The following is a 25,955-nucleotide window of genomic DNA, read 5'->3' on the forward strand; positions in this document are numbered from 1 at the left end:
TTCTACCTCAAATATTAAACACAAAACTTAAGCCACAACACCCAAAATTTTAAACACAAAAATGCAAAATTAAAAAATCCCTAGCACAAAGACATTGAATCCAAAACTCAAAATCAAACCTTAACATGAAAACATGAAACCCTAAAGCCCAAGTCTGAACCCAAAAATGCAAAACCCAAAACTTGTTGAACCATAAGTAAAAATATATATAAGCACAAAACCCACAACCCTAAAAAATAAAAAAAAATAAAAAAACCATAGAACCGTAAATCAAAATCACAAACTTGAAAAGCAAACATTTAAAACCCTAACCCTAAACCTTAAAATGGTAAAACACAAGATCCTAAGCCTCAAACTCTAAACTCTAAACATGAAACACCAAACTCAAAAACCACAATTTTAATTAATTGGTCACATGAAAGTAGGATGCTGTTAATTAGATGATAAAACTTTATTTAAATTAAATTATTGTTAAATTTTAACTTTTAGTCAAGAGCTTTGTAGCTTGATAAGATGCAACTTGAGAGGAAAAAAAGCGTGGGTTGTGTGGGATTTATTGTTTAGAAATTTTTTATAATAGACTTTTATTTTGAATAGAATTTAAATTTGTTTTAAATTATTATTAAACATGCAACTTGAGGGGAAAAAACAAAAACTTGGGTTGTGTGGGATTCAAGTTTAGAAAATTTTGATAATAGACTTTTATTTTGAATAGAATTTAAGTTTGTTTTAAATTATTGTTAAATATTATTCTTTAGTCAAAACGTGGGTTATTTTTTTTTTATATTTTTTATAAGATTAATTTACTAATCAGTGAGAGTAGTCACTTGGCCCATTCATGCATTTTAAACCCAACTTTTATTATACTTGAGGAAAAAACAAAAAACAAAACTAGGTTGTGTAGGATTTAAGTTTAGAAATTTTTTATAATAAATTTTTAGTTTGAATAGAATTTAAATTTGTTATAAATTATTGTTAAATCTTGGTGAGTTATTTTTTAATTTATGAAATTAATTTATTAATCAATAAGAATAGATATTTAGTGTAACTAGGACGGTTAAGCTCAATTTTTATTATATAGTAAATATATAATACGATAATTACTATAATTGAAATCCAAAGTCAACTCAGATGCCTGTCCACCGCTTAAAGAAAGATCAAGGGTCCAAAAAAACGATGGATGAGCTCTGGTGATTAACGAAACACGTAGTTGACATGTTAAGTTAAAGTGCTCCCTAACCCATTCTATTACTATCTCATCCCAAAGACTATAAATATGAAGTAATTTTCTTTGGGACTTGTGGTATTCAGTATTCTATAAAAACAAGGAGGGCAACCGCACCGCCACACAAACCATTGAAAGACCAAGAAGAAGAAGAGAAGCAGAGACAGACACGGAAAGGCAGTCGCTAAGAGACTTTGAGAAAATAGCAAAGACTTGGTTGCTCACAGCCGCAGGGAGAAAAGAACTCTAATAACTCAGAGAAACCCAGAAAAGAACTCTTCCTATTAGGCACAAGAGACCCTTCTCTTGTTTTTAAGAAGTAGAAGCTGTGAAACTGTCTTTTTTCTCTCTTTGGGTCCCTTTCTTTTTAGTACCGACTCGTTTTGCTCACAAACATCCATATATTCATATATTTATTTTCTGTGCAATATTATACAAATATATACACACAAGAAGAGGGAGAGTTGGAGGTCTTGGTTTTGGTGTGTGTGTGTGATTGAGAACGTTTCAAGATGATGACGAGGGTGCTGACTATCAAGAGGGTTCCAACAGTGGTTTCGAATTACCAGGAGGACAATAATAATGATGATAATAATTCTGAGAGAGCCTTAGGGTGCACAAGGAATTGCTTGGGAAAGTGCTGCTTACCTGGTATGTATGTATAAAATAATGCATGATTGCATGTGCTTTTCAATTTTAATGTATAAGTTACTGCTCTTTGATTGTTTTGGAGCAAAGTCACTTCTGGATTAAGTTATTGTTTGCTGCCCTCAAAATAAGTTATTTGATAATTGTTAGTATTTTTTTTAAAAAGAAATAATTACAACATACTGCTAACCCTGCAACTCGAACCCTTTTTTCTTAGACCCCCAAACACTTTGTATATGGAGAGTTGCCAATTCAGCTACAAGTCTTTTGGCTTTTGTTTTTGTTTTTTTTTAAAAAGAGTCTTGCTGCCTCTTTAAAAGAAAAGTCTTAGAGGAAGAGAAAACTTGGGTGGAGAAAGACTTATATTTAATTGGATTTTAAGGATAGTTTTAATTTTATTGTTAATTTTTTTTATTATTGTTAAACTTTTATTATTACTATGATAATATAAAGTGCATTTGAAGGTTTTTTTTTTTTGGAAAACTTATTATTGATTTTTTGAAAATGTTAAAGTATAGTTATATCTAATTATATATGGAAAGAAATAGCATTAACAAATAAACTAAAAGGTTAAAAGAAAAAAGCTATTACTAAGCATATACTTATTTTTCAAATTTGTAGTCAGCATGCCAAAGAGACTTTTAACTTAACTTATGTTTAAACCTCTTTCAGGAAAATCATATAGACATAAACTAAGCTAAGAGTCTGTTCGGTTGTTTGGCTTCTGACTATCAAATTAGAAAAATAAAATTGAATTTAGTGATGTTATCCATTTAATTAAATTTGGAAATTAAAGAACATACTGAAATAATAAATATGATAAGCATGAAGGGAATATGTACAAAATTCCCAGACCTGTGAGATATACGCCAAAGAAAAAAATAATCACACACAAGACAGTATTTACATGGTTCAGCAAATTTGCTTACGTCCACGGAGTTGCAGGGATTTCACCATTCTCAGAAAAATACTATTCTAAAAAAATACAGAGTGCGGCAATACAAATTCTCTCTAAAAAACGACATCAATAACCCTAATCTCCAAAACAACAATTTTTTATATCCTATACATAGGATTCACAATGGGATACAAAGACGGGCCAACAAATTTTCTCAAATTTCCCATTAAAAACCACAACAACATTATTTCGGGTCAGGTCATAATCCGGATCAAACACAACTAGCTTCCACAAAGCAAACAAAAGAACATACTAAAAATGATTGCAAAAGACATTTTTTAAATTACGTTTTTGGCCAAACAAGCATATACCATGTTCATTGTTATGTTAATTTTTTCTTAGCAAATTGTTTGTTTATTGGGTCTTAATTATTTCTGGTTTTCAGTCTCAAAACTTCCTCTATATACGTTCAAGATAGACAGCGAGCATCCAATTGAAGATGGAAATGTGAATGTGAATTCGTCTGAAGAACTACCTCAGGTATTTTTCCTTCACAATTTGTTGCTTGGACAGTGGGAGGATCGAATGAGGCGTGGCCTTTTTCGCTACGACGTAACCAATTGTGAGACAAAGGTTATCCCTGGGAAATACGGATTTATTGCCCAGCTAAACGAAGGTCGCCACCTGAAGAAACGGCTCACTGAATTTCGAGTTGATCAGGTTCTTCAGCCCTTTGATGACAATAAATTCAACTTCACCAAAGTTGGCCAAGAAGAAGTGCTGTTCAGGTTTGAACCAAGCAATGACAACAAGAGCCACTTCTTCCCTAGCGCAGATATAGCTTCAGATTTGAACTCTCCTACCGTTATTGCCATCAATGTAATTAAGCACAATGATCTATAACAAAAGTAGCTACTTTGTTCTTTTGTTAGATTATATATGACCTTATTTATATGCTTTTTAATGTTCTACTTCGACCTTTACTTTGTGTTTGGACGAAGTCTTTTAAAAAGTGTTTGCCACTCCCCCAACTTTCAGCCATTATTTGTGAACTTAATTATATACTTGTCTTGACTAACTGGGATATGAACTTAATTTGATTTTCAGGTGAGCCCTATTGAGTATGGGCATGTTCTAATGATACCTCGGCTTCTCGACTACTTGCCACAGAGGATCGACCATAAGAGCTTCTTATTTGCAGTTCATATGGCTAGAGAAGCAGCAGATCCCTTGTTTAGAGTGGGTTACAACAGCTTGGGTGCTTTTGCCACTATTAACCACCTGCACTACCAAGTATATATCTATCTTTTCCTATCCAATTGGCCTATTTAAAAATTTCTGATACAAGATCAAATAGATTCAAATTTTGTTATTGTTCTACTTGATTACAGGCATATTACTTGGCAGTGCCCTTACCAGTTGAGAAAGCTCCAAACCGAAGAGTAGGCGAGGAGACGGGGCTGTGCGATAAAGGAGTGGTTGTTTCAGAGCTGTGGAATTATCCAACACGAGGTCTTGTTTTCGAGGGTGGAAATACGATAAAGGATTTATCTGATGTAGTTGCTAGTTCTTGCATTTGCCTGCAGAACAAAAATATCCCTTTCAATGTGCTCATCTCAGATTGTGGGAAAAGGATCTTTTTGTTTCCTCAGGTATTGTTATTTCTTATAACCATATTTGTTGACTTCGTGTATGTTCTTAGTGGCTTTGTGGGGTTTAAATTAGACTTCAGTTCAGGCTTCTCCTTTTATTGAAACACTCATTTGTGACTCATTAAAATTAGACTAATGTTAAGGATATAACATTTTTTCACAAATTTTGAAATAACTTCTTGTGATTGAAACAGTATTCCTTTTACTTGGTTTAATCACTGATACTGTTTTTATTTTGCACCAATTACAACATTTCATATTTAATTATCTTGAAAAACATTGTGTACCTAAATTTATTGTTAAAAAGTTACTTGGTTTTTGTATGTTTTGTGCCACGACATGCCCAAAGGTGATACTTTGTTGAGCGTCTCTCAATAATAATTGTGCTTTTGTCAATACTCTTATTAACTCAAGTGTCAATTTTTGGTCTTTTTTAAAAGGAGAAGCAAGATTTGAAATCCCCCTCCCCCACTAGTTGTAACAACTGAATTACATAATAATATTAATACTTGTGTTTTTCTTTTGGCGAAAGAACTGATATACTTGCTTCACGTGTATGTTCAGTGTTTTGCTGAGAAACAAGCACTTGGAGAAGTAAGCCAAAAGATATTGGACACTCAAGTAAACCCAGCGGTATGGGAGATCAGCGGACACATAGTATTGAAAAGAAGGAAGGATTTTGATGATACATCAGAGGCGTATGCATGGAGACTTCTTGCTGAGGTTTCTTTATCAGAAGTAAGGTTTCAAGAGGTGAAGGATTATGTATTTGAAGCAGCAGGGTTGCAGAAGGCAAATGTGGAAGAGAGAAGCATAAACGAAAAAGAATCTCTTTACAAGACACCTGCTCGTCCAGCTGCCCCACATTTACCTCGAGACTGTTCAGTTCATCAATGATAGGTTCTTCATTGGCTGGCTTGCTACAATAAAATGTTGCCTATTTTGCAAAGAAACTACAATAATTTGTTGTTGCTCGCAATTAGATGTCTCGTAGTTTTTTCATAGTTAGACACTGTTGCTGTTGTACATATATATTGCTGTTGTACATATATATACTGGACACTCTATATTCAGCAAGAAATAGTGTTGAAAACGTTGGTGTAGACGGCTAAATTTCTAGTTTGAAATAAATCATAAAAGCAAGTAAAATAGTTTTACAAATGCGAATTTGTATTGATGAATATGTGGTACAATTCTTTGTAATTACATAAGAGTGATCCTCTGATTCGATCTCCTTGAAAGATTTGTTGATTGGAATTGTGGTAATGTGATTTTGATTCGAACACCGAATATACTTCAATTTGCCTGAAGAATGAATTGAAGATCCTTGAAATAGAATTACAATGAATCTCTGGCTATGAGCTTGTTAGAAATCTTTTGTTCTTTTGCTTTCTTCGTGTTCTTCATCTTCAAAGGTTTGTGGTGGAAGTTCTTCAGGGCTTTAGAGGCTTGAATCTGCAAAGTTTTACTGATTTGTGGTTTTGTTGAGGGTTCTAGAGGCTTTTGAGCTTGATTCTAGTGACCTTTGAGATCTAGGCAGGTAGTTTGGATGATTTTGCTTCGAATATTCTTCGTATTTGAGGTTGAAGTTTTCGAAGTTCCTAGAGGCTTTAGGGCTTGATTCTAGTAGAGCTTCTATACTTCTGAATCTTCTCTGATGCTGCTTGTGCTCTAGATGGCTTGGTGTCCCCTTTAATGCCTTAGGAAGACTTCTATTTATAGGAGTTTGGGGGTGGGTGAGAGACACGTGGTGAAGTTTGATTAGTGACACATGTCACAGCTTAATTGGTCCGCTTATGTCATCGTTTACACGTACAGGGCTACTGATGTCATTGCTTACACATGCTGATGCGTGATTTTTTCTTTCTTTGTATGCATTTTATGCCCCTATTTCAATGACACTCGGCAAATTTCTGTTGGTTTTTGAATAGTGATAGCAAAACCTAGCAGCAATACATGGCGCTTTGTAATTGGCTGTATTTTGTGGATTTGGTAGTATGATGTGTCAGCTTGTGATAGATCAGGAATATTCCCTCTCTACAGTTGGGTTAATAGGGTTTTTGACAATTATTCAGAACTTTGTGCTGCCTTATGATCTTATTAGCGGTATATAATATATTTTCTTCAAATGAATTTTTGATGCACATTGGACCTGTCAGTGCACATTTTATATATTTTCACTTTTTTTGTATTGCCTTTTAATCCACTTGATCGTGGCTTGAATCAAGACATATCAACCATTCTTGATTGAAACCTTACTAACACTACAAAAAATGTGTTTTTTAGCTACATTTTTTAGTTGCGTTTTAATGTAGCTACAAGAGGTAATTTGAATCACGTTTTTGAAAAACATAGCTCCACCCCTAGACGTATAGCCGCGTTTACTAAATGTGGCTATAGACCAGCTCTGAAGCCGCGTTTGTGATGCTGAGGCTGCGTTTAGCTGGGTAGGACTTAAGCTCGAGGATTTTTTTTTTTCAATATATCCCATAGTTGCGTTGATTAAACGCGACTAAAGGTTTATGGAGCTACGTTTTGAAAAACGCAGCTTAAACATGTATAGAGCTGCTTTTGTTAAAGGCGGCTTCAATATGTATAGAGCTGGGTTTTACTCAACGCAGTTTATGTTAGGATTAGTGCCCTTAAATCCTATTGTATGATGCTATGTATGATATTATGTATGACATTATGTAAGACATGATGTATGACTTAATATTGTATTTGATAAAGTTATTTTATTATTATCTAAAATAGTGATTACGTGAATATGGGACATTATCATATAGTCCATGAGATGCATTGTATGTGATTTATGTGAAAAGTCACAGAAGATGTAAATCACAAGTTCTTTGTAAACTCAGAATTAATAGTTCGTAGTCGGTGATGAAATTGGGCATTTCATCTGCGAAGACTATAACGTGTCAACTAAGATGATTTGTCTTGATCATGGAAGTGGAAGCTTCTAGTTGATATGTTGATATGTTTTAAGAGTTAAAACATATTGAACAGGACCACTGTGAGATTTATTATTCTTCTAACGACTGTCAAATGAATAATAAATCTCACGACTTCTATTTGCATGAACTCTTAATCCTGAGAGAATAATGGACCTGATCATGAAGTGTAGGTTGCTTTGATATATCAGGAGTGAGATCTGAAATAACGGTCAAAACCTCAGTATATTGGGCAGCCAGATTTAGTGTTGATGGAACATATATTCTCAAGATGGAATTCATAGTCTCTTGATGGAGATATAAAATATTCCCTTGAGATAAGTTTAATAGTTCAGTTATTCAGAGAGTTAGGCCTAACCACTTTAGTAAGAAATTGCTAAAGTATATATTTATGAAATTGGATTTCATAAATATATAATGAATAACTTTAAAGAATTAAACCGGGTACTCAAGGATAAGATGTAGTAATTTACAAAGTGGCAGTCTATATTTATGACTTTGTGTTACTACGAATATTTTATGAAGGGGTTACGTGTTTAATAAAGTCTTGGGATATAATTTATTAATAAGGCCTAGAGTGCAATTATATTTATATAGTGGTATTAAATATAATTAATGGTAACTTTGGACTTGTCAAGAGTTGACGGAAAAGTCCAAGGCCCATTGGAGCTAGTGTCTTATTGGTCCCTTTTGGTCCCACTCCAAGCCACATACTAAAGCCCAATTGGAAAGGCCTAATAGGCTAGCCCAATTAGATAATCAGTTAGTTATAAAGGGAGAAACATACAGAATTTTTATGAGTGAAAAAAGAGAAAAGAAAAAGAAACGGTGTATGAGAGAGTGTGAGACACACTTTCATTCTCCCTTTGAAAAACTGATTGAGAGACCACACATCTTGGGCGTAAAGTGGAATTGGAGTGAAGATTAAAAGTGTTCCCAAGTGCTTCTAATCTTTGTTTTGAATTTCTCCACACCAAGGTACGCTATCTTGTTCTTAAATTCTGAAATTTATGTAGTGCACGTTATCAATCATGAATGAAATAGACCCTAGTTCGTCGCTTCCGCTGTGGGTTTTGCATGAGATGCAAAACCAGAATTTTTCTTTCAGTTTAAACATGTCTAGAGAGCTATGTTTTAGTAAATGCGGCTTAGGTTTAGTATAAATAGAAAAAAAAAAATCCCTCAATAAAAAAACCCTAAATCACAAAAAACTCTCAGATCACTCTCAACTCTCAAGCTACCTCTCAATCCACAATGCCGCTGATACACTCCCCTCCTTCTCTCACTTCCACCCTCTCCGAATCCCTTTCCTCCCAAATCTCAAAATCTCCAAATCCCTTTCTTCCATCATCTCTTCCAATTTCCGCAACGAAAACAAACATGAAATCTTCATTTACTCCTACTTCGATCTCAACACTAGCTCAATGAAAAATCGAGAACTTCAGGTCTTGTTCTTACAAAAAGTCTGACCCTTTCAAGGTCGGAATCTGGAACTGGTAACACACACACACACACACACACACACACTCTCTCTCTCTCTCTCTCTCACACACACACACACACACACACACACACTTTGCACTCACTCTGTATACCTTTGTAATCAATGGGTTGGTGTTTGAATCAATGATTTTGATATGGGTTTGCAGGCATTTGTTGATAAAGAAGAATTGGTACCTCTACATTCGTCTATTTCCAGAGCCTTCGCGATTCTCCAAGGAATAGCCTCCACTTGCTCGCTTGCTGTGAGAAACAATGGTTGCTTCACTGCCTCCTTGTTTCCCCCTAAAACCCTAGGTTCTCTTATAAGCAGGATTCAATTGATGTTGTTTTCATCAATTGTGTAATTATATAGGTATTGCTGTGCAAAATACAAACTTTGCAGTGACGTAGCCATAAATCTTTTTTATGGGGCCGACCTTTAGGACCAAAATGAAATTGTATGAAACTCACATTAGACATAAATGTGAGCGCAAGCAAGTGTGCACACATACACACAATATATGCTATCTTTCATATAAAATTGAATAAGTCATATATTATTGAGTAAGGAAAAATTTGTGAGTTTTATTTATTTTTATTAAAAATTGATTTTAAATTGGGCATTTATATGATATTTGTAATGGAAAGATCAGTGAGTTTAATTTAATAATGTGTTATGAGATGATTTTTTCTTTATTGAAACTTCTTAAACATTTAAATTTTTATTTTTGAAAAATAATGAACATTTATTATTCATAATACTAATAAACTTATGGAATACACTAGTTGCCTTGCATATATAAAAAGTATTTGACCCACAAATAACAAATAATACATAATTAAACATCATTTTAGAAAATACTATCATTTCAATCAATCTCTCAAAAAACTCAACTTTCTTTTCAATTGGCATGTCATGTAAGATTGCACTCTTTACTATCCCAAATTTCAACAAACTACATACTAGAAAAAAAAAACAATAACTAAATCGAAAAATTATTTTACTCAAGAAAATTATGATAACTAATTATGATAAACACGCAAACCAAAAAGTGCATCGTTGGAAATTTGGTTACAAAACCTAAAACTTAGACAATATTTTATCACTCAAATCAAATAGCTATTTGATTTGAACTTTATTTTAGAATTGGCATTGAAATTTCTTTAGCTAGTGCCTTAAAGAAAATTATATTAAAACAATTGAAGATTAATTTGTTATGCATATTTTCATAAAAATAATGAATTTAAGGACTTTAATAAAATTTGTATAATTTACTTGTAATCTTATTATTTTTTATGCGATATTACAATTTCTTAACATTTTTTAATTTCCTTAAAAGACTGTTTTATTTTTCTTAGATATTACCCGTGGATTTTTTTGTGATTATTATGCTTAAATTTTGATGGAATGACGTAGATTAAATGACTTTTGTATTGGGTCTTAAATATTCTATGTTCAATTGAGTTCACAATAATATTGAGGGATATAAAATCGGGACTTTTACCACATATTTTTTTTGAATTCAATCTCTGGGTGAAATAGGCAAAGCCCTAACATTGTGGTAAAGAAACAAAGCATCCATTATCACAATTTAGAAAGAAAAAATGCATGGTAAAAATATCACAACTTAGGCAACAAGGCACATGATATAGAATTCTAACCTTTTATACATTTTAAATTTGCGCCATCCCATCAGTAAAGGTGCAAAGACACCTTAACTTCCCATTTCTCTGTAGGGAATTAACACGAAATTCCCAAACCTGTGAGAAACAAAATAGAGAAAACACATGCGAAAGAAAAAAAAATCAAACACACAAGACAGTATTTATGTGGTTTGGCAATTTGCCTACGTCTACGGAGTTGCAGGGATTTCACTATTATCAGGGAAAAATACAAAGTGCAGCAATTCAGTCAATTCTGAATACCCACTTTTTGTGCAAAGCCTTCTTTCCTACTGGCAATTCAGTCAATTCCTATGTCTCATTCCCTAACAAGGAATCCATCTCATCCTTCATGGCTAACTCTCACTTGCTTGAATTTTCATCCTGCAAGGCTTCATCATAATACTCTAGCTCACCACCATCAGTCAACAAGAGATAATTTAGAGCGGGTCAATAACGCTGTGGAGGTCTAATGGTCCTGGAAGATTTACGGACTTCAACTACAGGTGTACGCTGATCTATTTGTGAATCTACGTTCTTCTTATCTTCTTCACCCCTTTGCTGGACAGTACTTTCAGTCAATTCATCTAAGTTGACAAACTCAGATTTCTTTTGATCTATCTCTGTAACATTTGGCACTACAATTGACCTGTCCTCGTACATAACCTGTTCATTAAATATCACATTTCTACTTCTGATGATTTTTAAGTTTTGTTCATCCAAAAACCAATAGCCAAATTTTTCATCACCATTGCCAATGAAAAAACATATTTTAGACTTTGCATCAAGTTTACTACGAGCAACAAAATCAATATAAACATAAGAAACACAACCAAAAACTTTTAAATGGGAAAACTTAACCTCACCAATCCAAACTTCTTCAGGAAGCCTAAACTCCATGGGAACTAATGGTCCTTGGTTTATCAGGTAAGCTGCAGTACTAACAACATCAGCCCATAAAGTTTTTGGTAATCCAGCATGCAACCTCTTACTCCTACCACCCTCATTGAGAGTTCTATTCATGTGTTTAGCCACATTGTTCTGCTGTGGTGTCCTAGGAATAGTCTTCTCCATCTTGATTCCATGTGCAGCACAATACTCACTGAACCCTCTATCTATGTACTCCTCCATTGTTTGACCTCAAAAATTTTACTTTCAGATCTGTTTTTGTCTCAACCATAGCCTTCCACTTCTTAAAAGTCTCAAATATATCAAATTTATTTTTCAAAAAATAAACCCATACCTTTCTGCTTGATTCATCAATGAAAGTGATGTAATACCTTGAACCTCAAAAGAATGCAACCAGAGAAGGCCCCTACAAATCAGTGTGTACTACAATTTTTCAGCTTTCGGTGTCCTGTCAGTTTTCAAGAAGCTCACATTTTTTCTACTTTCCTAAGATGTAGCTTTCACACATGTCAAAATCAATGGACTTCAATTCTGGTAGTTTCCCTTTTGACAGCAGCATCTTCATCCCTTTCTCACTCATGTGACCAAGTCTGCAGTGCCATAGGCTTGTATCAGTACTTGCTTCAGCAACTGCGATTGTATCTCTTGGACTTGAGGTCATATATAGAGTATCATTTTTCTTTCCACGAGCCAATACTCTAACTCCCTTTGTAACCTTCCAAGTACCACCAACAAACAATATTGCATGCCCTTCATCATCAAGTTGTCCAACAGAAATCAAATTCCTCCTCAAGTTAGGAATATTTCGAACCTTCTCCAATAACCAAACAGACCGATTGGGCAACAATATTCAGACGTCTCCCATACCCCAAGGTTGTACCATCAGCCAAATACACCTTACCAAAATCACCTACAACATAATTTTGTATGATTTCTTGCTGTGGAGTGGTATGAAACGAAGCTCTTGAGTTCAAAACCCAATCATCAAGTGGACCGTCTACTATAAGAAGTAATGCATCATGTACCTCTTTTGTTACAGCATTAGCAGAATCATCTTCATTCTTTTTCTTAGGACTTTTGCATTGCCTCTTAAAGTGACCCGTTTTCCTATAGTTCCAGCATTGTACTTGTTGGCCTGATCTAGATTTACTTCTATTTTGATTAGAATTTCTGGATTTTGATCTGTCCTGATTTGAATTTCTGTCATTACCTCTGCCACTTGTCTCAAGGTTTAGAGTAAAACCAAATCTTGAGGTTTCGCCTGCATCTCTTCTACAAATCTCCTCAACCAGAATTAAATCTCGTATGTCATTGTACTTCAGTTTTTTTTTTCCTGTAGAATTGCTTACTGCCATCCTTATTGCCTCCCAACTCTTTGGCAAAGAAGCCAAAATGATCAATGCACGAATCTCATCATCAAAATCAATTTCTACAAACAACAATTGATTTATGATAGTGTTAAATTCGTTCAGATGTTGTGCTACTGATGCTTTCTCTGCCATCTTCAAATTGAACAGTTTTTTCATCAGATGCACCTTGTTGTTTGCTGATGATTTTTCCTACATACTAGACAAAGCCTTCATCAGATCTGTTGTGGTCTTCACCTTTACAACATTGTGTGCAACAGACCTAGACAAAGTTAACCTAATAACTCAAGTACCCGTCTGTCAAAAAGAGCCCATTCCTAATCTTTCATAGTTGCAGGTTTTTCCCCTAGAAGTGGCAGATGCAACTTCTTCCCAGAAAGATAATCCCCGATTTGCATCCTCCAAAATCCAAAGTCTATGCCATCGAACTTTTCTATTCTAGACGCCTTTCTTGATTCCTCTGCTATTGTTCCCACTCAAACCTAACCCTAGGCTATGATACTAGTTGTAGGGAATTAACACGAAATTCCCAAACCTGTGAGAAACAAAAAAAGAGAAAACACAAGCCCAAAAAAAAAATTACACACACAAGACAGTATTTATGTGGTTCGACAATTTGCCTACGTCCACAGAGTTATCAAAAGCAGCTTCAAGTACATGTTGCAATGGTTGATATATATCTAAAGTTTGGGGTAATTTAATTTTGCTCCCCTAAAGTTTCAATATTTTGATTTGCTCTCCTAATTTCAGGTATCATCATTTGGATTTGCTTTCCATCAATGTGTTGTGCCTTGTAAAAAAACTCCTTCCTCCAGGAGAGGGCTCATAATGATATTCGATTAGCTATTAAGTACGAAATCAATTAAAACAATTTCAAAGATAGAGGGTGTATGATAGGTCCAAACATATAGGGTTCAAATCAATACAATTTCAAACATAGAAGGTGTAAGATTCAAGCATAGAGGGCAACATTGCGGTGCCAATCTTATGCGCTTAAGACAACTAGGCACAACACAAAGTTGGAGGGAAGACTACTCATGATACTTAATGTTATGGGAGCATATTGAAATTTTGAAACTTTAGGGAGTAAAATCAAAATGACCCCAAACTTGGGTGTAATTTACAATTTAATCTTGATTTTTCCTTTGTTCTCTCTCGTTTATACTATCTTATTAGGATCATGAACTACTTAATGTTTGCTTTAATTTCTTAAATTCACGAATAAAAAGTATACTCATAAAATAAATAAATAAAACTCAATATATAATGCTTCTTATGCATTAAGATTGTATTATTCATCTACTACTAGTTGAAGGCCCATGCATTGCACGGTTTTATGTTAAAACTTGTCGAATATATATAATTATTATAACCAAATAAGTAATTATTATATCGAAAGGAATAAATTGCATTGGTATAACAACCATTAAATATAAAATGATAGCACCTTAATACAAAATTATCTATCATTTGTAATTACATGTATCAAACTATTCACATATGAATTTTATATCTAATGAATCTATAATATAAATTGTAAGTGCACAAATTGTACCCGGTCCAATCGCTAGGTGGACTCAGGCCCAAAAAGTCTTATATAATAAAAATTTGTAGAGTGTGGGCTTGAAACCTAGACTGTGAATGTTGGAAAATGGGAAAAATAGACTAGATTGTTGTTATCCGCGCGTTCAATAGATGAGAACAGCAATGAATCTCTTCTTGGAATAAGCCGAGGACAACTTGTGTTGTCTTTCTTTCTTTTAAGAACAATATTACAAATACAGTTCAAGTATTCCATCCCTCTTCCTTCTGCCCTCATCTCTCTTTTATATCTCTCTTCTTCTCTTGTATCCCTCTTCTTCTTCCTTCTTTCTTCCACGTGCATCACCAATCTCTTCCCTAGATACTTGTCCCATCCAGCACCTTCTTTAAACCTCCAAATACCAGCTGGAAAGCTGAACCTCACTGCTCAGAGGTCGTTTCTCCATTAATGCGGCTAGGGAGGTAGGTGCATGGTCTTTAATGCGGTGGTAGCAGCTTTTTCTTCTCTAATATTTCTTACACGTTCTTCCTTCCAACCACTGCGTGGATCACGCTTTTACCCAATAGATCTTCTAGAATTCTGTCTCTAAATCCTTTGGTATGTCCCATGACCTTTACTGGGCCCGTTCAAAGAGGTACTCTTCCTCGGACGACTCCTTCACCTCTCGTAGTGTGCACTAGCTTGTGGGCCTCAAAAGCTCTGCTCAGATAGACTTATACCACCAAATCAAGCCCATGGCCCAAATAAATATTTTATCCACTTTACCCCCACATAAGTGATTTTCAATATTGTTAGCAATAATATTAATTATTAAAATCGTTAGACAAAGTAACATAAAATTGACCACTTTTTAAAGATAAAACTATAGGAGGAGTAAAACCTTTGTTTTAATTAAAAGAAAAATTGTAAAGTTCTACCTCTAGATTACAAACTTTTCTTAGGAAGCCTGAAATCTTTTTTGACAAACCTGAAAAAAAAAATAAAGAAAAAAATTAAACAGAGTTAAAAAAACAAAGTACCATATAGATTGCAAAATTGTATGTAAATTTAATAGTCTATGGTTGGAATTTACTACGACAACTTACATATATGTTGGAAAACAAAATAATTAAATTGGATCAAACCTTTACAATATTAAGTATTTTCTATCAATTAAATACGTTTTATGTATTTGTTGCCTTTTGTTTAAGCTAATTTCCTTTTTAATTTTTTTTTTGAGGGGGTAATTTCCTTATGTTTGATCTAAGACTTAGATACATTTCTTTAGATAATGTGTCTTAGGTTCTCTAATTAAATTCAAACACATAATTGTATTGAACAATATGATACAAACAAAGTTATCTTTGCCAAGGAACATTAAATTCAATGCATCTATGTGTTCGATTTTTTTTTTTGAGAAACAACACTGTAATTTAATTGTAGTTCAACAAATTTTATGAAGTATGGCTCTAGTGAAATAGATAATTCAACTGTTAGATTTGACAATAGTCACTTAGTCTACCTTAGCTTCTTTAGACACTGTTGAATCCTTTGCAACACTCTTTTGTTCCAAAAATCTTCTAGGCTTCTAGCACTTCTTTCTTCTCCACCTGCAACAGATTTAACGAAGAAACATTTTAGTCTCTTACGCGTTTCATTGATGTATAATGGTGACAACTCCAAATATTGGGATTTTAAAAAGAAATAGAGGTGATTCAACTTACTTTATGATAACAATGAATTAGAGATAAGAATGAATTAGAGTCCTAATTTTTTGAATTTGAGATATGAATGAATTAGAATCCTGATTAATCTAATATTAATATGTAGTTTTTTATTTCATTTTTTTTTAGAGAGATAAAAGTAAATTAGAGTCCTGATTAATCTAATATTAATTTACCTACAATGTTACATGAAGCAGTTTTTATTTTACGCTTACTATAATTTTTTTTTATTAATCTAATATTAATCTATACCTACAATCTTACATGAAGCAGAAGTGAAGCAGTTTTTTATTTCTTTATTTTTTTTAAAAGAGATAAACTAAATGATAAAAATGAATTAGAGTCGTGGTAGTATACTACTCCTATTTAGTTCTTTAAAAATCTAAAATTTTAATAAAATTTCTGCAATTTGGTAAAGTCACGTGGCACAACCACGATATCTAAGCTCAACTTATATTATATATAATATAATATGATATAATATGATTTGACACATCTGTTTCTTAAAAAGGAAAATTATTTTGTAGATGCAAAGCCGTTGATCGGTAGAAGATTCAGTGATCCCTTGGTTCAGAGTGATATCAACCTGTGGCCATTCAAGGTCATTGAAGGTCCTAGTGATAAGCCTATGATTGTGGTCAACTATAAAGGCGAAGAGAAACACTTTTCTGCGGAGGAAATCTCATCTATGGTTATATTAAAGATGCGCGAAATAGCCGAAGCCTACATAGGCAAAATTGTGAAGAATGCGGTTGTTATTGTCCCCGCCTACTTCAATGACTCCCAACGTATGGCTACAAAGGATGCCGGAAGCATTGCAGGCCTAAATGTACTGCGTACAATCAATGAGCCAACTGTTGCAGCCCTTGCTTACGGTCTAGACAAGATTGCAAATAGCAGTGGCAAGAGTAATGTGTTGATTTTTGATTTGGGTGGTGGCACTACAGATGTCTCACTACTTACCATTGAAAAGGGTATCTTTGAAGTGAAGGCTGTTGCTGGAGACACTCACCTTGGAGGTGAGGACTTTGATAACCGAATGGTGAATCACTTTGTTGAAATATTTAAGAGGCAACACAAGGTGGACATTAGTGGGAATTCCAAAGCTCTTAGGAGGTTAAGAACTGCTTGTGAGAAAGCAAAGAGGATTCTTTCTTTTGCAATTGAGACTTGCATTGAATTCGATTCTTTATATAATGGTATTGATATTTTTTCCAAATATTACCCGTGCCAAATTTGCAGAATTCAATATGGATTTATTCAGGAAGTGCATTAATATTGTGGAGAAGTGTTTGACTGATGCTAAGATGGATAAGAGCTGCGTCCATGATGTTGTTCTTTCAGGTGGTTCTTCCTGAATTCCCAATGTGCAGCAGTTGTTGCAAGACTTCTTTGATGGGAAGGAACTTTGCAAGAGCATTAATCCTGCTGAGGCTGTAGCTTATGGTGCAGCTGTTCTAGCTTCAATCTTAATTGATATGAGAAAGGGGGAACTTCAAGACATCGTGCTTTTTGATGTCACCCCTCTCTCCCTTGGTGTATCAATTCGCAGAACAGAGATGTCTGTTTTGATTCCAAGAAATACTGTTATTCCCACCAGGTAGGTTTGAATATGGGAGGACAAAAATTGAAGTGGCTGAGAAGGAAGACTTTTGTCGAGTAAATACAGATGAAGGGGACTGTGACTGTGACATATATAGCATAGGTCCAAACTTGGGTCGAATGGGATGTGCTATCGGACCAAACTCCAGCGAGCGATATCCCTAATCGATCTACCGACAGTTTGATATGTTAATCTTTCTTATTGGAACGTGGCTAGACATTAATATACTAGTGCGGCCCACTTTTCAATTTTCATACCATTCTTTTTTTCTATCTCTTCTTTTCACACTCTCAACTCTCAAAAGTCTCAACAAGACAACAACCTATAATTATAATATACGGCAACTTAAAAACGAAACCATTTGCGGAATAATATTTGGCAAAACGAAACATGTTTACCAACAACAACGTTTGAAAAGGACATGGAACTTTGCCCAAAAAATTTATAGTAAGCAAAGTCAAATTAAATTGAAGTAGGATTAATTTTGATTTTGATTTTTTTTGTTTTTGTTTTGGAGAAGAGGATTAATTTTGATTTAAGACCCAGTAAATTTTTTTTTGATACAAGATAAAATTCTACTCTAACTTAACTTAATCTAAGTAAATTTTGTATTTTGTAATAAATGGCAATGCTACTACAGGCACATGCCAATAAATGATCAAAATTTGTTGGTTGCCATTGAGATTACGAATTATACTAATTTGTTTGACAGCGCTAATTAGTATTTTTTTTAGTTAAAAGATATATATATAATAGTTGGCTTTTCCATATATTTGATATATAGATTATGAAAAAGTCAATTATATTATTTGACTTTTTTAACTATGAGTATTATCAAAATTGGGCTTTGAACCAAAATGAAAAGATGATTTATAATGAACTTGATAAGTTTGTACTCTCAAGCTGAAAATTGTTATCAAAGGTAACGTAAAATTAATCATAAATAATTTCTGATATTAAAAAAAAAATTCCTAGTTCAATCTTGATAGATATTTATTTAGAGATGTATTAAGAAATAATTAGTTAGTTTTTTTTCTTTATTTATATTTTATTAGTATTGAATATATATATCCTAATTTGAATTTTCATTCAGTTATTTAGTTTTAAATTTTACTATATTTTTTCCTATTCTTGAATTTTTTATTTGTTCTTTGACCTTAAAGATAAAGTCCTTGTTCAATCTGGTAAAGAGTTAATGGAAAACCATGAGATAATGAAGGGCAAACGCAGCAAATATAATATTATTTTGATAATAATTATTTAAATTAGCATTGATTAGTATCTTTTTTTTTAATAAAATCATATTTTGAGAACATAATTTTAAGTGTCGAAGTTAAATTCCTAAATAATTTTAATACATTGTGGGTATATAAAATTAATGTTTAAAAAAAAAAAAATACTATTTTCAAATTTCCCTTTAGTGGGGTTTTTCTTTACTTCGGCCCGGAAGATATGGAGCCATTGTAATGAAATATCAATAGGTGGGGGACATTAAAAAAGCCCAAAACTTAAAACTCACATACTCCACATAAACCCAGTACCCTCTAAAAGCCTTTTTATTGACACTCTTTCAGCTGGGCCTGTAGGTGATTCTCTCAAGTATTTGAGGTGATATCTCCTAAGCAAGTCTCATGAGACTCTTGTCTCATGACATGTGGGTCCCACATATGGTCTCATAAGATCAGTGCATACAGAAATGTTTCAAAACATTTGTTGTGAATTTTTTTTCCATTTAGCATTAAATATCTAAAATTTTCGTTAGTTGTTAGATTTAAAAAGAAAGTTGGAAACTAACATCTCGAATTTTAAAAACTCGAGATTATATTAGAACTCGAGCTTCTAAAGCTCGATTTTAGTGTTTTTGTAGATACCCTTACGTGGACAAATTTTTCACGTAGAGCAAATTTAGCCACGTAGAAATCAAGTTTCTAAAACTTGAGATCTGCAGACCATATACCAAAAACGTACTAAAACTCACAGTCACACTCTCACACTCTCAAAGTTCAAACACACTAAAACTGAAACTCACAATCAAACACTCTCACTCACTCAAACTTCGCTCCGCCCTCTCAAACTCACTCACTCACTTACTCACTCGAGTAAATCACTTAGTCTAAAACAGTTTTCTCACTCAGTCTGAAACAGTTTCCTCAATCAGTAACTCAAACTGTTTCCTCTCTCAATACTGCTCCGATTGACCCACCGTGTCGAAGGTACTCTCTTTCTCTACTCAATACATTGTCATTTTTGCTTCTTAGATTCCTCTCTCTCTCTTTCTCCAATTTTAGATTTTGGAATTTCATGATGTTAACTAGGGTTTTTCGTTTTTCAATTTCGGATCTTTTTGGTTTTGGTGATTCGTGTTTGGTTTCCAAGAAAAAAAATTGAGGTTTTAGGTAGGAAATGATCATTTGTCATTTTAGTGAAGAATGTATATTATTTTGTTTGGTTGTTTGGAAAATGAATAAAAAAATGATTTTTTTTATTGATATTTAATCATATGAGGACAAATTTAGCCACGTAGAAATTAGTGTGAATTGTTGTTATGAAATTATTGATATCATTGCTTTTATTTTATAATTTTCTGATTCTGCATTTATTGAATGTAAATTGAATTTTTGTAATTGACATCTATGGTTTTTTGTATTAACATTTATGGTTTTTTGTACTCAGATTCTGTACATTTTGTCATAAAGTTGTTAGGAATCCATTAATGAATGTTTCATATGTTTCAAACTTTTTTTTATTTTTTTATTATATTGGATTCTCTTTGTTTTTATGAAATATGATGCTTTATTGTTTATGTGATTCCTGGAAGCTCTGTTTCATTGTCAAGTTGTCATTTTTATTCATACATCTATGAGAGACTACCATGTTTAGAATTCTATTGGTGTTATTAGAATTGGGGATTCTGTTTAGTTCTTTACTTAGTTGTTAACTGGTATGAGTAAGAAACTAGAAAATGAGGTTACAAGGAGTATGGTCTTGGATATGATAGAATGGAGAAAAAGAATACATGGGAGTGCTATATGAGATTAATGCTTGATTGTTGTTCTTGCTGTTGTATAGTAGTGGGTCAAAAATCAAGAGGAGGTTAACTAGAATTTTTCATAGTAGTGGTAGGGTTTAGTTGGCTTAAGCAGTTAGGATTATATAAACATCCTCTAGATGAATTTGAAAAACTATTTTGTGGTGCATCCTTCCTTCTTTTGGCCAACTATATATATATATATATATATATATATATATATATATATATATATATATATATATATATATATATAAGAGTGGAGAGAGGTGCTAGACATCATATGAGGACTATTTTATGTAAAGTTTTGCTCTCATCTTGCAACCATGATCCGATAAGTAATTAGAAGGTCGTGGATGTGCAAAGCTAAAGCAGTCAAAAACTAGGATGGGATGCCCAAACAAAATCTGAATTTTTCATAATGTAAGACAGTTTCAAAATTATTATAGCAAGTAGAGTTAAATTGTCAGTAGATAATTTGAGCATGTAATTAAAGGAAAGGGTAGGCTTCAAAAGTGATACACACCACAAGCTTGTCTAGTCAGGCCACTACTTGCGTACTCAATTTGTTCTTCCTGTTTTGGTTTTCTTTAACTTATAGATTGATTTTATCTATTTTTTTATGCAAATATTACAGCATCATTTAGAGGATCAGAGGTGGTTCAGCTGTAATATTTCAAATCTTTTATGCAGTAAACTATTTTTTATATCTTCATTCATGTGAAATCATTGTGTGTTGTGGTAATGCTTGATTTATGATGACTCTCACACCAAATAATGTATGTCTGCCACTATGTATGGTAGAACAGTAGCATTCTTTGCAGTATGGAGCCTCGGAACGATAAGGAGCCAGAGATTGTGCGCTCTGGTCCAGAATTTCCTTCATTGCTGACGCAACAACAAAATCATCAATCAGAGGACATTTGGAATGGTGAGGTGAAATATCTAGTTCTAACAACCGCTTTAATTTTGCGTTCTCTTTGACTTTTAGCAAGTTCTTTCAAAGTTGTATATCTAGTTCTAACAACCGCTATAATTTTTATCGATTTTGCAGGACCTAGGCCCACTTAAGTGCGTTGGTCGCGCTAAGGAGATGGCAAACATAACGATGCAAGATAATCGGGTGATTGACATTATCAAGTTGGTGGGGCTAGAAGGATTGTTTAGGGTCTCTTCTAGAGAGATAGATCACTGCCTAATATCGGCCCTAGTTGAGTGATGGCGGCCGGAGACCCATATGTTCCATCTTCCACATGGTGAGATGCTAATCACCCTATAAGATGTGGAGGTCATTTTGGGACTTCCTATAGACGGTGACGTCTTGATTGGGCTGACTGCTGTGGAGGATGGGGATTGGAGGCAACTGTGTGTGAAGTTGCTTGGTTTTGGAGTTCCACAGAATGACAACAAAACTTTGGCGGGCAAAGAATTCTCATCAGTTGCCTTGTTGAGCGCATTGAAGAGCCACTGCGTCATGATGCAATGGAGATGCAGATACATCAGTATGCCCGGTGCTATATATTAGCGCTACTAGGGGATAAGATTTTCATGGACAAGTTGGGAGATAGGGTGCATCTGATGTTCTTGGAGTTCCTGTGGAACCTTTGTGATCCGCGACAGTATAGTTAGGGTAGTGGTTGCCTGGCATGGTTGTATAGAGAGTTGTGTCGGGCAAACCATAAAGAGTCATCACAGATTGGGGGGGGGGGGCATTGCAATTGGTCCAGTATTGGGTATGGGCAAGGTTGCCATTCTTGTGCCCGAGAATAAAGCCCCTACCTGGATGTGATTATGGCCCATGGCCAAATGCTCCCCTTGCATTTAAGTAAGTATTTTCATGATATTCAGTGTGTTATGGAATTCACTCTTCTTCGTAACTAAGTAGTATTATCTTATCTTATATTATTTGCTCGTAACTATAGGTGGGTACGGGTGCCAAGCTCGAAGAGTAGGCCACCCGGCATGGCGTTGAACCACTATCGCGAGCAATTAGTTAGAATGAAGCCGGACCAGGTAATAATATACAAAAATTCTGTTTGGTTATGCTAAATAAATATTATTATCACAGGTTCAGTAGTTGAAAGCCTAGGGTGTCCGCTTAAGTTTTAGGCCATGATCAAGCTTTGCAGTTACTTGAAAGTACCTGCTGTCTCATTTGTGTGCCTGTCATCCTTTGGCAGTGCTAGAAGGGACCCTCTCCCTTCATGTCAATTTTAGATAATAAAGTTCCTATGTAATTGCCTTTGCAAAAGAACCTCTATGTATAGGATTCTGTGCCAATGGTTGAGCCACTAAAACTAGACCATATTTACATTATTAGCACCCACAAAAGCTCAATGAGAAACAGGGGTTCAGGATAAACATGTTGGGGGTTCCTTTGAATCAAATACTAAACAGTTTCATCATATTTAGTTAACTGACTTCACTGATGTTTCATTTCTTTGTTTTTTTCTTGCCTAAAGATTGGATCCGTATGTATAATTTTCCTTAAGAATATGTTAAAATCATTGCTTTTTTTTTTTCCCCTTTATCTTTGTATTTTCCCTTGTTGCACATTTTAAGATGTTATGATAATTGTTTTTTGTTTCTATTGTTGATTATGTGGCAGCCATATGAGGCAGACTTAGGCCACCTTCTTGCGTTCTGCGTTGCAGGGAGGAATATGTGGATGGCAAGGGTGCCACTTGTGTGTTTTTGCATAGTAGAGACACACCACTCAGACCGTGTCCTTCGACAATTTGGGTTGGCGTAGGAGCGGCCTGACCATGTTGTGTACAACCAAAAACTGCATGGAATAGACTTGCGTGGGAAGGTGGAAAAAATGGGAGGGAGGAGCATGTACCGTATATCCTCTCATGGGGTATGAGACAACAACGACTTTGCCATGCACCTCCTCAGATGGGTGAGATGCCCCACGATCTTGCCTATTACCGCTGGTACCGTTCAGTCACTCGAAAGTATGTCGACCAAAACAGCACTAAATTACATATAATGGTAATGTGTTCTAATTAGATTTTATTGACTACTTTGTTTTTTCTTCAGTACATGTATGAATGTAGAATCAATTGATTTCTTTTTTCAACAAATCTGGTTTGATCTGACTGACATCCAATTAAAAAGACTTTCTATTACCTAAAGTATTCTAATAAAACTTTTAGTTCTTAGTTAAGTATTTGAGTAGATAATAATCTCAAAGTTCTAATTTTCAGTTGAGTATTTGAATATGGAATTAACAAGTACTATATTATCCATTTTGTAATTGATATGTAAATGTCTCAAATCTGATTGTACTGGTCATTTCTCTGTTTCAGATTGAAAGCCATATGCACTGTTGGAGATGCTTCCTGAAGGCAGCCCAAGACACGACCACGTTCGGTGCATCCTAAATGCTATGGTTGGGCTTTGTGTTGGTCCTGCAGCAAATGGGCTGGCAAAGAATGGCATAAGACTAAATCAGCAGCTGCTGCAACCCCAAGCACAAGTGCAGGACCCCTAAGTACACCAAGCCATGGTCGGCTTGCTACTGCAAGCCCAAGCACAAGTGCAGCTAGGGGCCGTGGTCGGTATACAACAACCCTTCGGGTTGTAACTAGTCTTGAGGTACCTACACCCATCCTGCACGCATCTCTTCCACCTGAAGTCCCTCCACCCATCCCAGATGCATCTCCTCAGTCTGAGGTCCCTCCACCCATGGTAGATGCATCTCCTCAGCCCGAGCTCCCTTCACCCACCCCACCTTCGCAACCCAGTTTTGATCTTGGTATTGATTTTCATATTACCCCTCCTAGCACCCTAAGACACCCTCATACCCACCCACTAGCTCCAGTGCACCCACTTTGCCCATGACAATGATCCCCACTCCTAGCTATACAAAGCATCATTACCCATCTACCTCATCCTCATCCGACCCTTTAGGACCTCCGGTTGGGATTGACACTGATGTACCAGACGAGCATCCCCCTCATCAACCCTCACCCCCATGAGGTAGACCGCAACGTGCTAGAAGAGCACCCACTTGTGGGACTGGTGGACACAAAATAGGACACAAAGGCAGCTCTATGGTATGATAACATTAATTCCAATGTAATGATATATTTTGCAGTTCACTTTTTTCTTATCATTACATAGAATATTGATTGTATGCATCTAATGTCTTTGCAGCACGATGATGAGCTTAAGGATGATGCCCCGCAGCCTCCTCCCCCGCCCAAACATTACACGAGGGTTACAAACACAAAATTGGTGAATCTTGAAAAAGAGGTTTGTTAACTACCTTGTCATGCTGTTAATGTTGTTTTTTGATTAAGCTGAATTGATTTTTCAATTTTTTTAGGTCTTTTTTTAAAGTATTAAACTTTGCTCATGTTGGTGAAAACAGCCTTGTCCTAGTATTGGTTGAGAATGTTGCTGAGCTGTCGGGATTGTCTTGCTAAGTCTGTTTAGACTTCACTATATTTGCCATTCTGGGTATTGTGAGCTTTATTGAATTCGAATTATGGGAAGCAAGAAAGTGAGAGTAATAGCTCTACTAGTTGTTTTAGTCTTTGAAGGTTATTATTGGGAGAAAGGACAATCTACCTCTGTGGCATATGACCATAAAGCACTTGTTATTGATGGAAGAGACGGATTTTGCAGTCGGGTTCTATTCATTATCCAAGAAGCACTCCTGAGGTGAATTTCATATTCATTATTTCTTACCATGAGATGGAGTTTTTGATTGACAAAGTCGAAAGCTGTTTGTGTGTGTGTGTATTTAACATTAAGTGGGGGAGGGGAAAGTAAAGTTCAACTCTATGGGACTGGGAGAACTAGATAATGCCACTGAGCTACAAGGCTCTTGGCGATATCTAGTATTGTTAGATGTTGCATTACTTCTTAATTTAAATTGTAAACATTAGGATGCAATGTAGATGTGGCCGGATATTATTAAGAAATCAAAGGAAGGCGGGCTGGATGTCATCAAGACTTACATTTTCTGGAACCATCATGAGCCTGTGAAAGGAAAGGTATGGAGTTCAGGCCTCTCTAAATGTAATGGAATAATTTATGATGTCTACAATGGCTGATTGCCTAGTCTATTTGGCTTTTTAATAGATTACCTGTTTGGTTGATTCCTGGTTTGGTGACATTTCATTCCTGGAATTCAGTTTCGGACAACAAATATCCTTTTCAAGGTATCAATATATTTGATCTTTTGTAGATCTTTTTTTTTCTGTCTTTTTTGTTTTGCTTTCAAAAACAATTTGCGTAAGTTGTACACAACTCGTCTTATTGTGAGTGC

General features: G+C 34.8%; 1 protein-coding gene and 1 pseudogene across 1 annotated transcript; both read left to right on the plus strand.

The window, feature by feature from the left end:
• The first annotated feature begins 1,496 nt into the window (after nucleotides 1-1,496).
• On the plus strand, nucleotides 1,497-5,329 carry LOC142642132 (GDP-L-galactose phosphorylase 2-like). The gene is made up of 5 exons (XM_075816485.1): nucleotides 1,497-1,876; nucleotides 3,217-3,650; nucleotides 3,879-4,064; nucleotides 4,163-4,423; nucleotides 4,988-5,329. Exons 1-5 carry the CDS (start codon nucleotides 1,738-1,740, stop codon nucleotides 5,318-5,320), a joined length of 1,353 nt encoding a protein of 450 aa, XP_075672600.1. The 5' UTR covers nucleotides 1,497-1,737; the 3' UTR covers nucleotides 5,321-5,329.
• Nucleotides 5,330-16,524: 11,195 nt separating this feature from the next.
• On the plus strand, nucleotides 16,525-17,740 carry LOC142643235 (heat shock cognate 70 kDa protein-like; annotated as a pseudogene).
• The last annotated feature ends 8,215 nt before the right edge of the window (nucleotides 17,741-25,955 follow it).

The sequence above is a fragment of the Castanea sativa genome, chromosome 7 (assembly GCF_040712315.1).
Source record: "Castanea sativa cultivar Marrone di Chiusa Pesio chromosome 7, ASM4071231v1".
Lineage (NCBI taxonomy): Eukaryota > Viridiplantae > Streptophyta > Magnoliopsida > Fagales > Fagaceae > Castanea > Castanea sativa.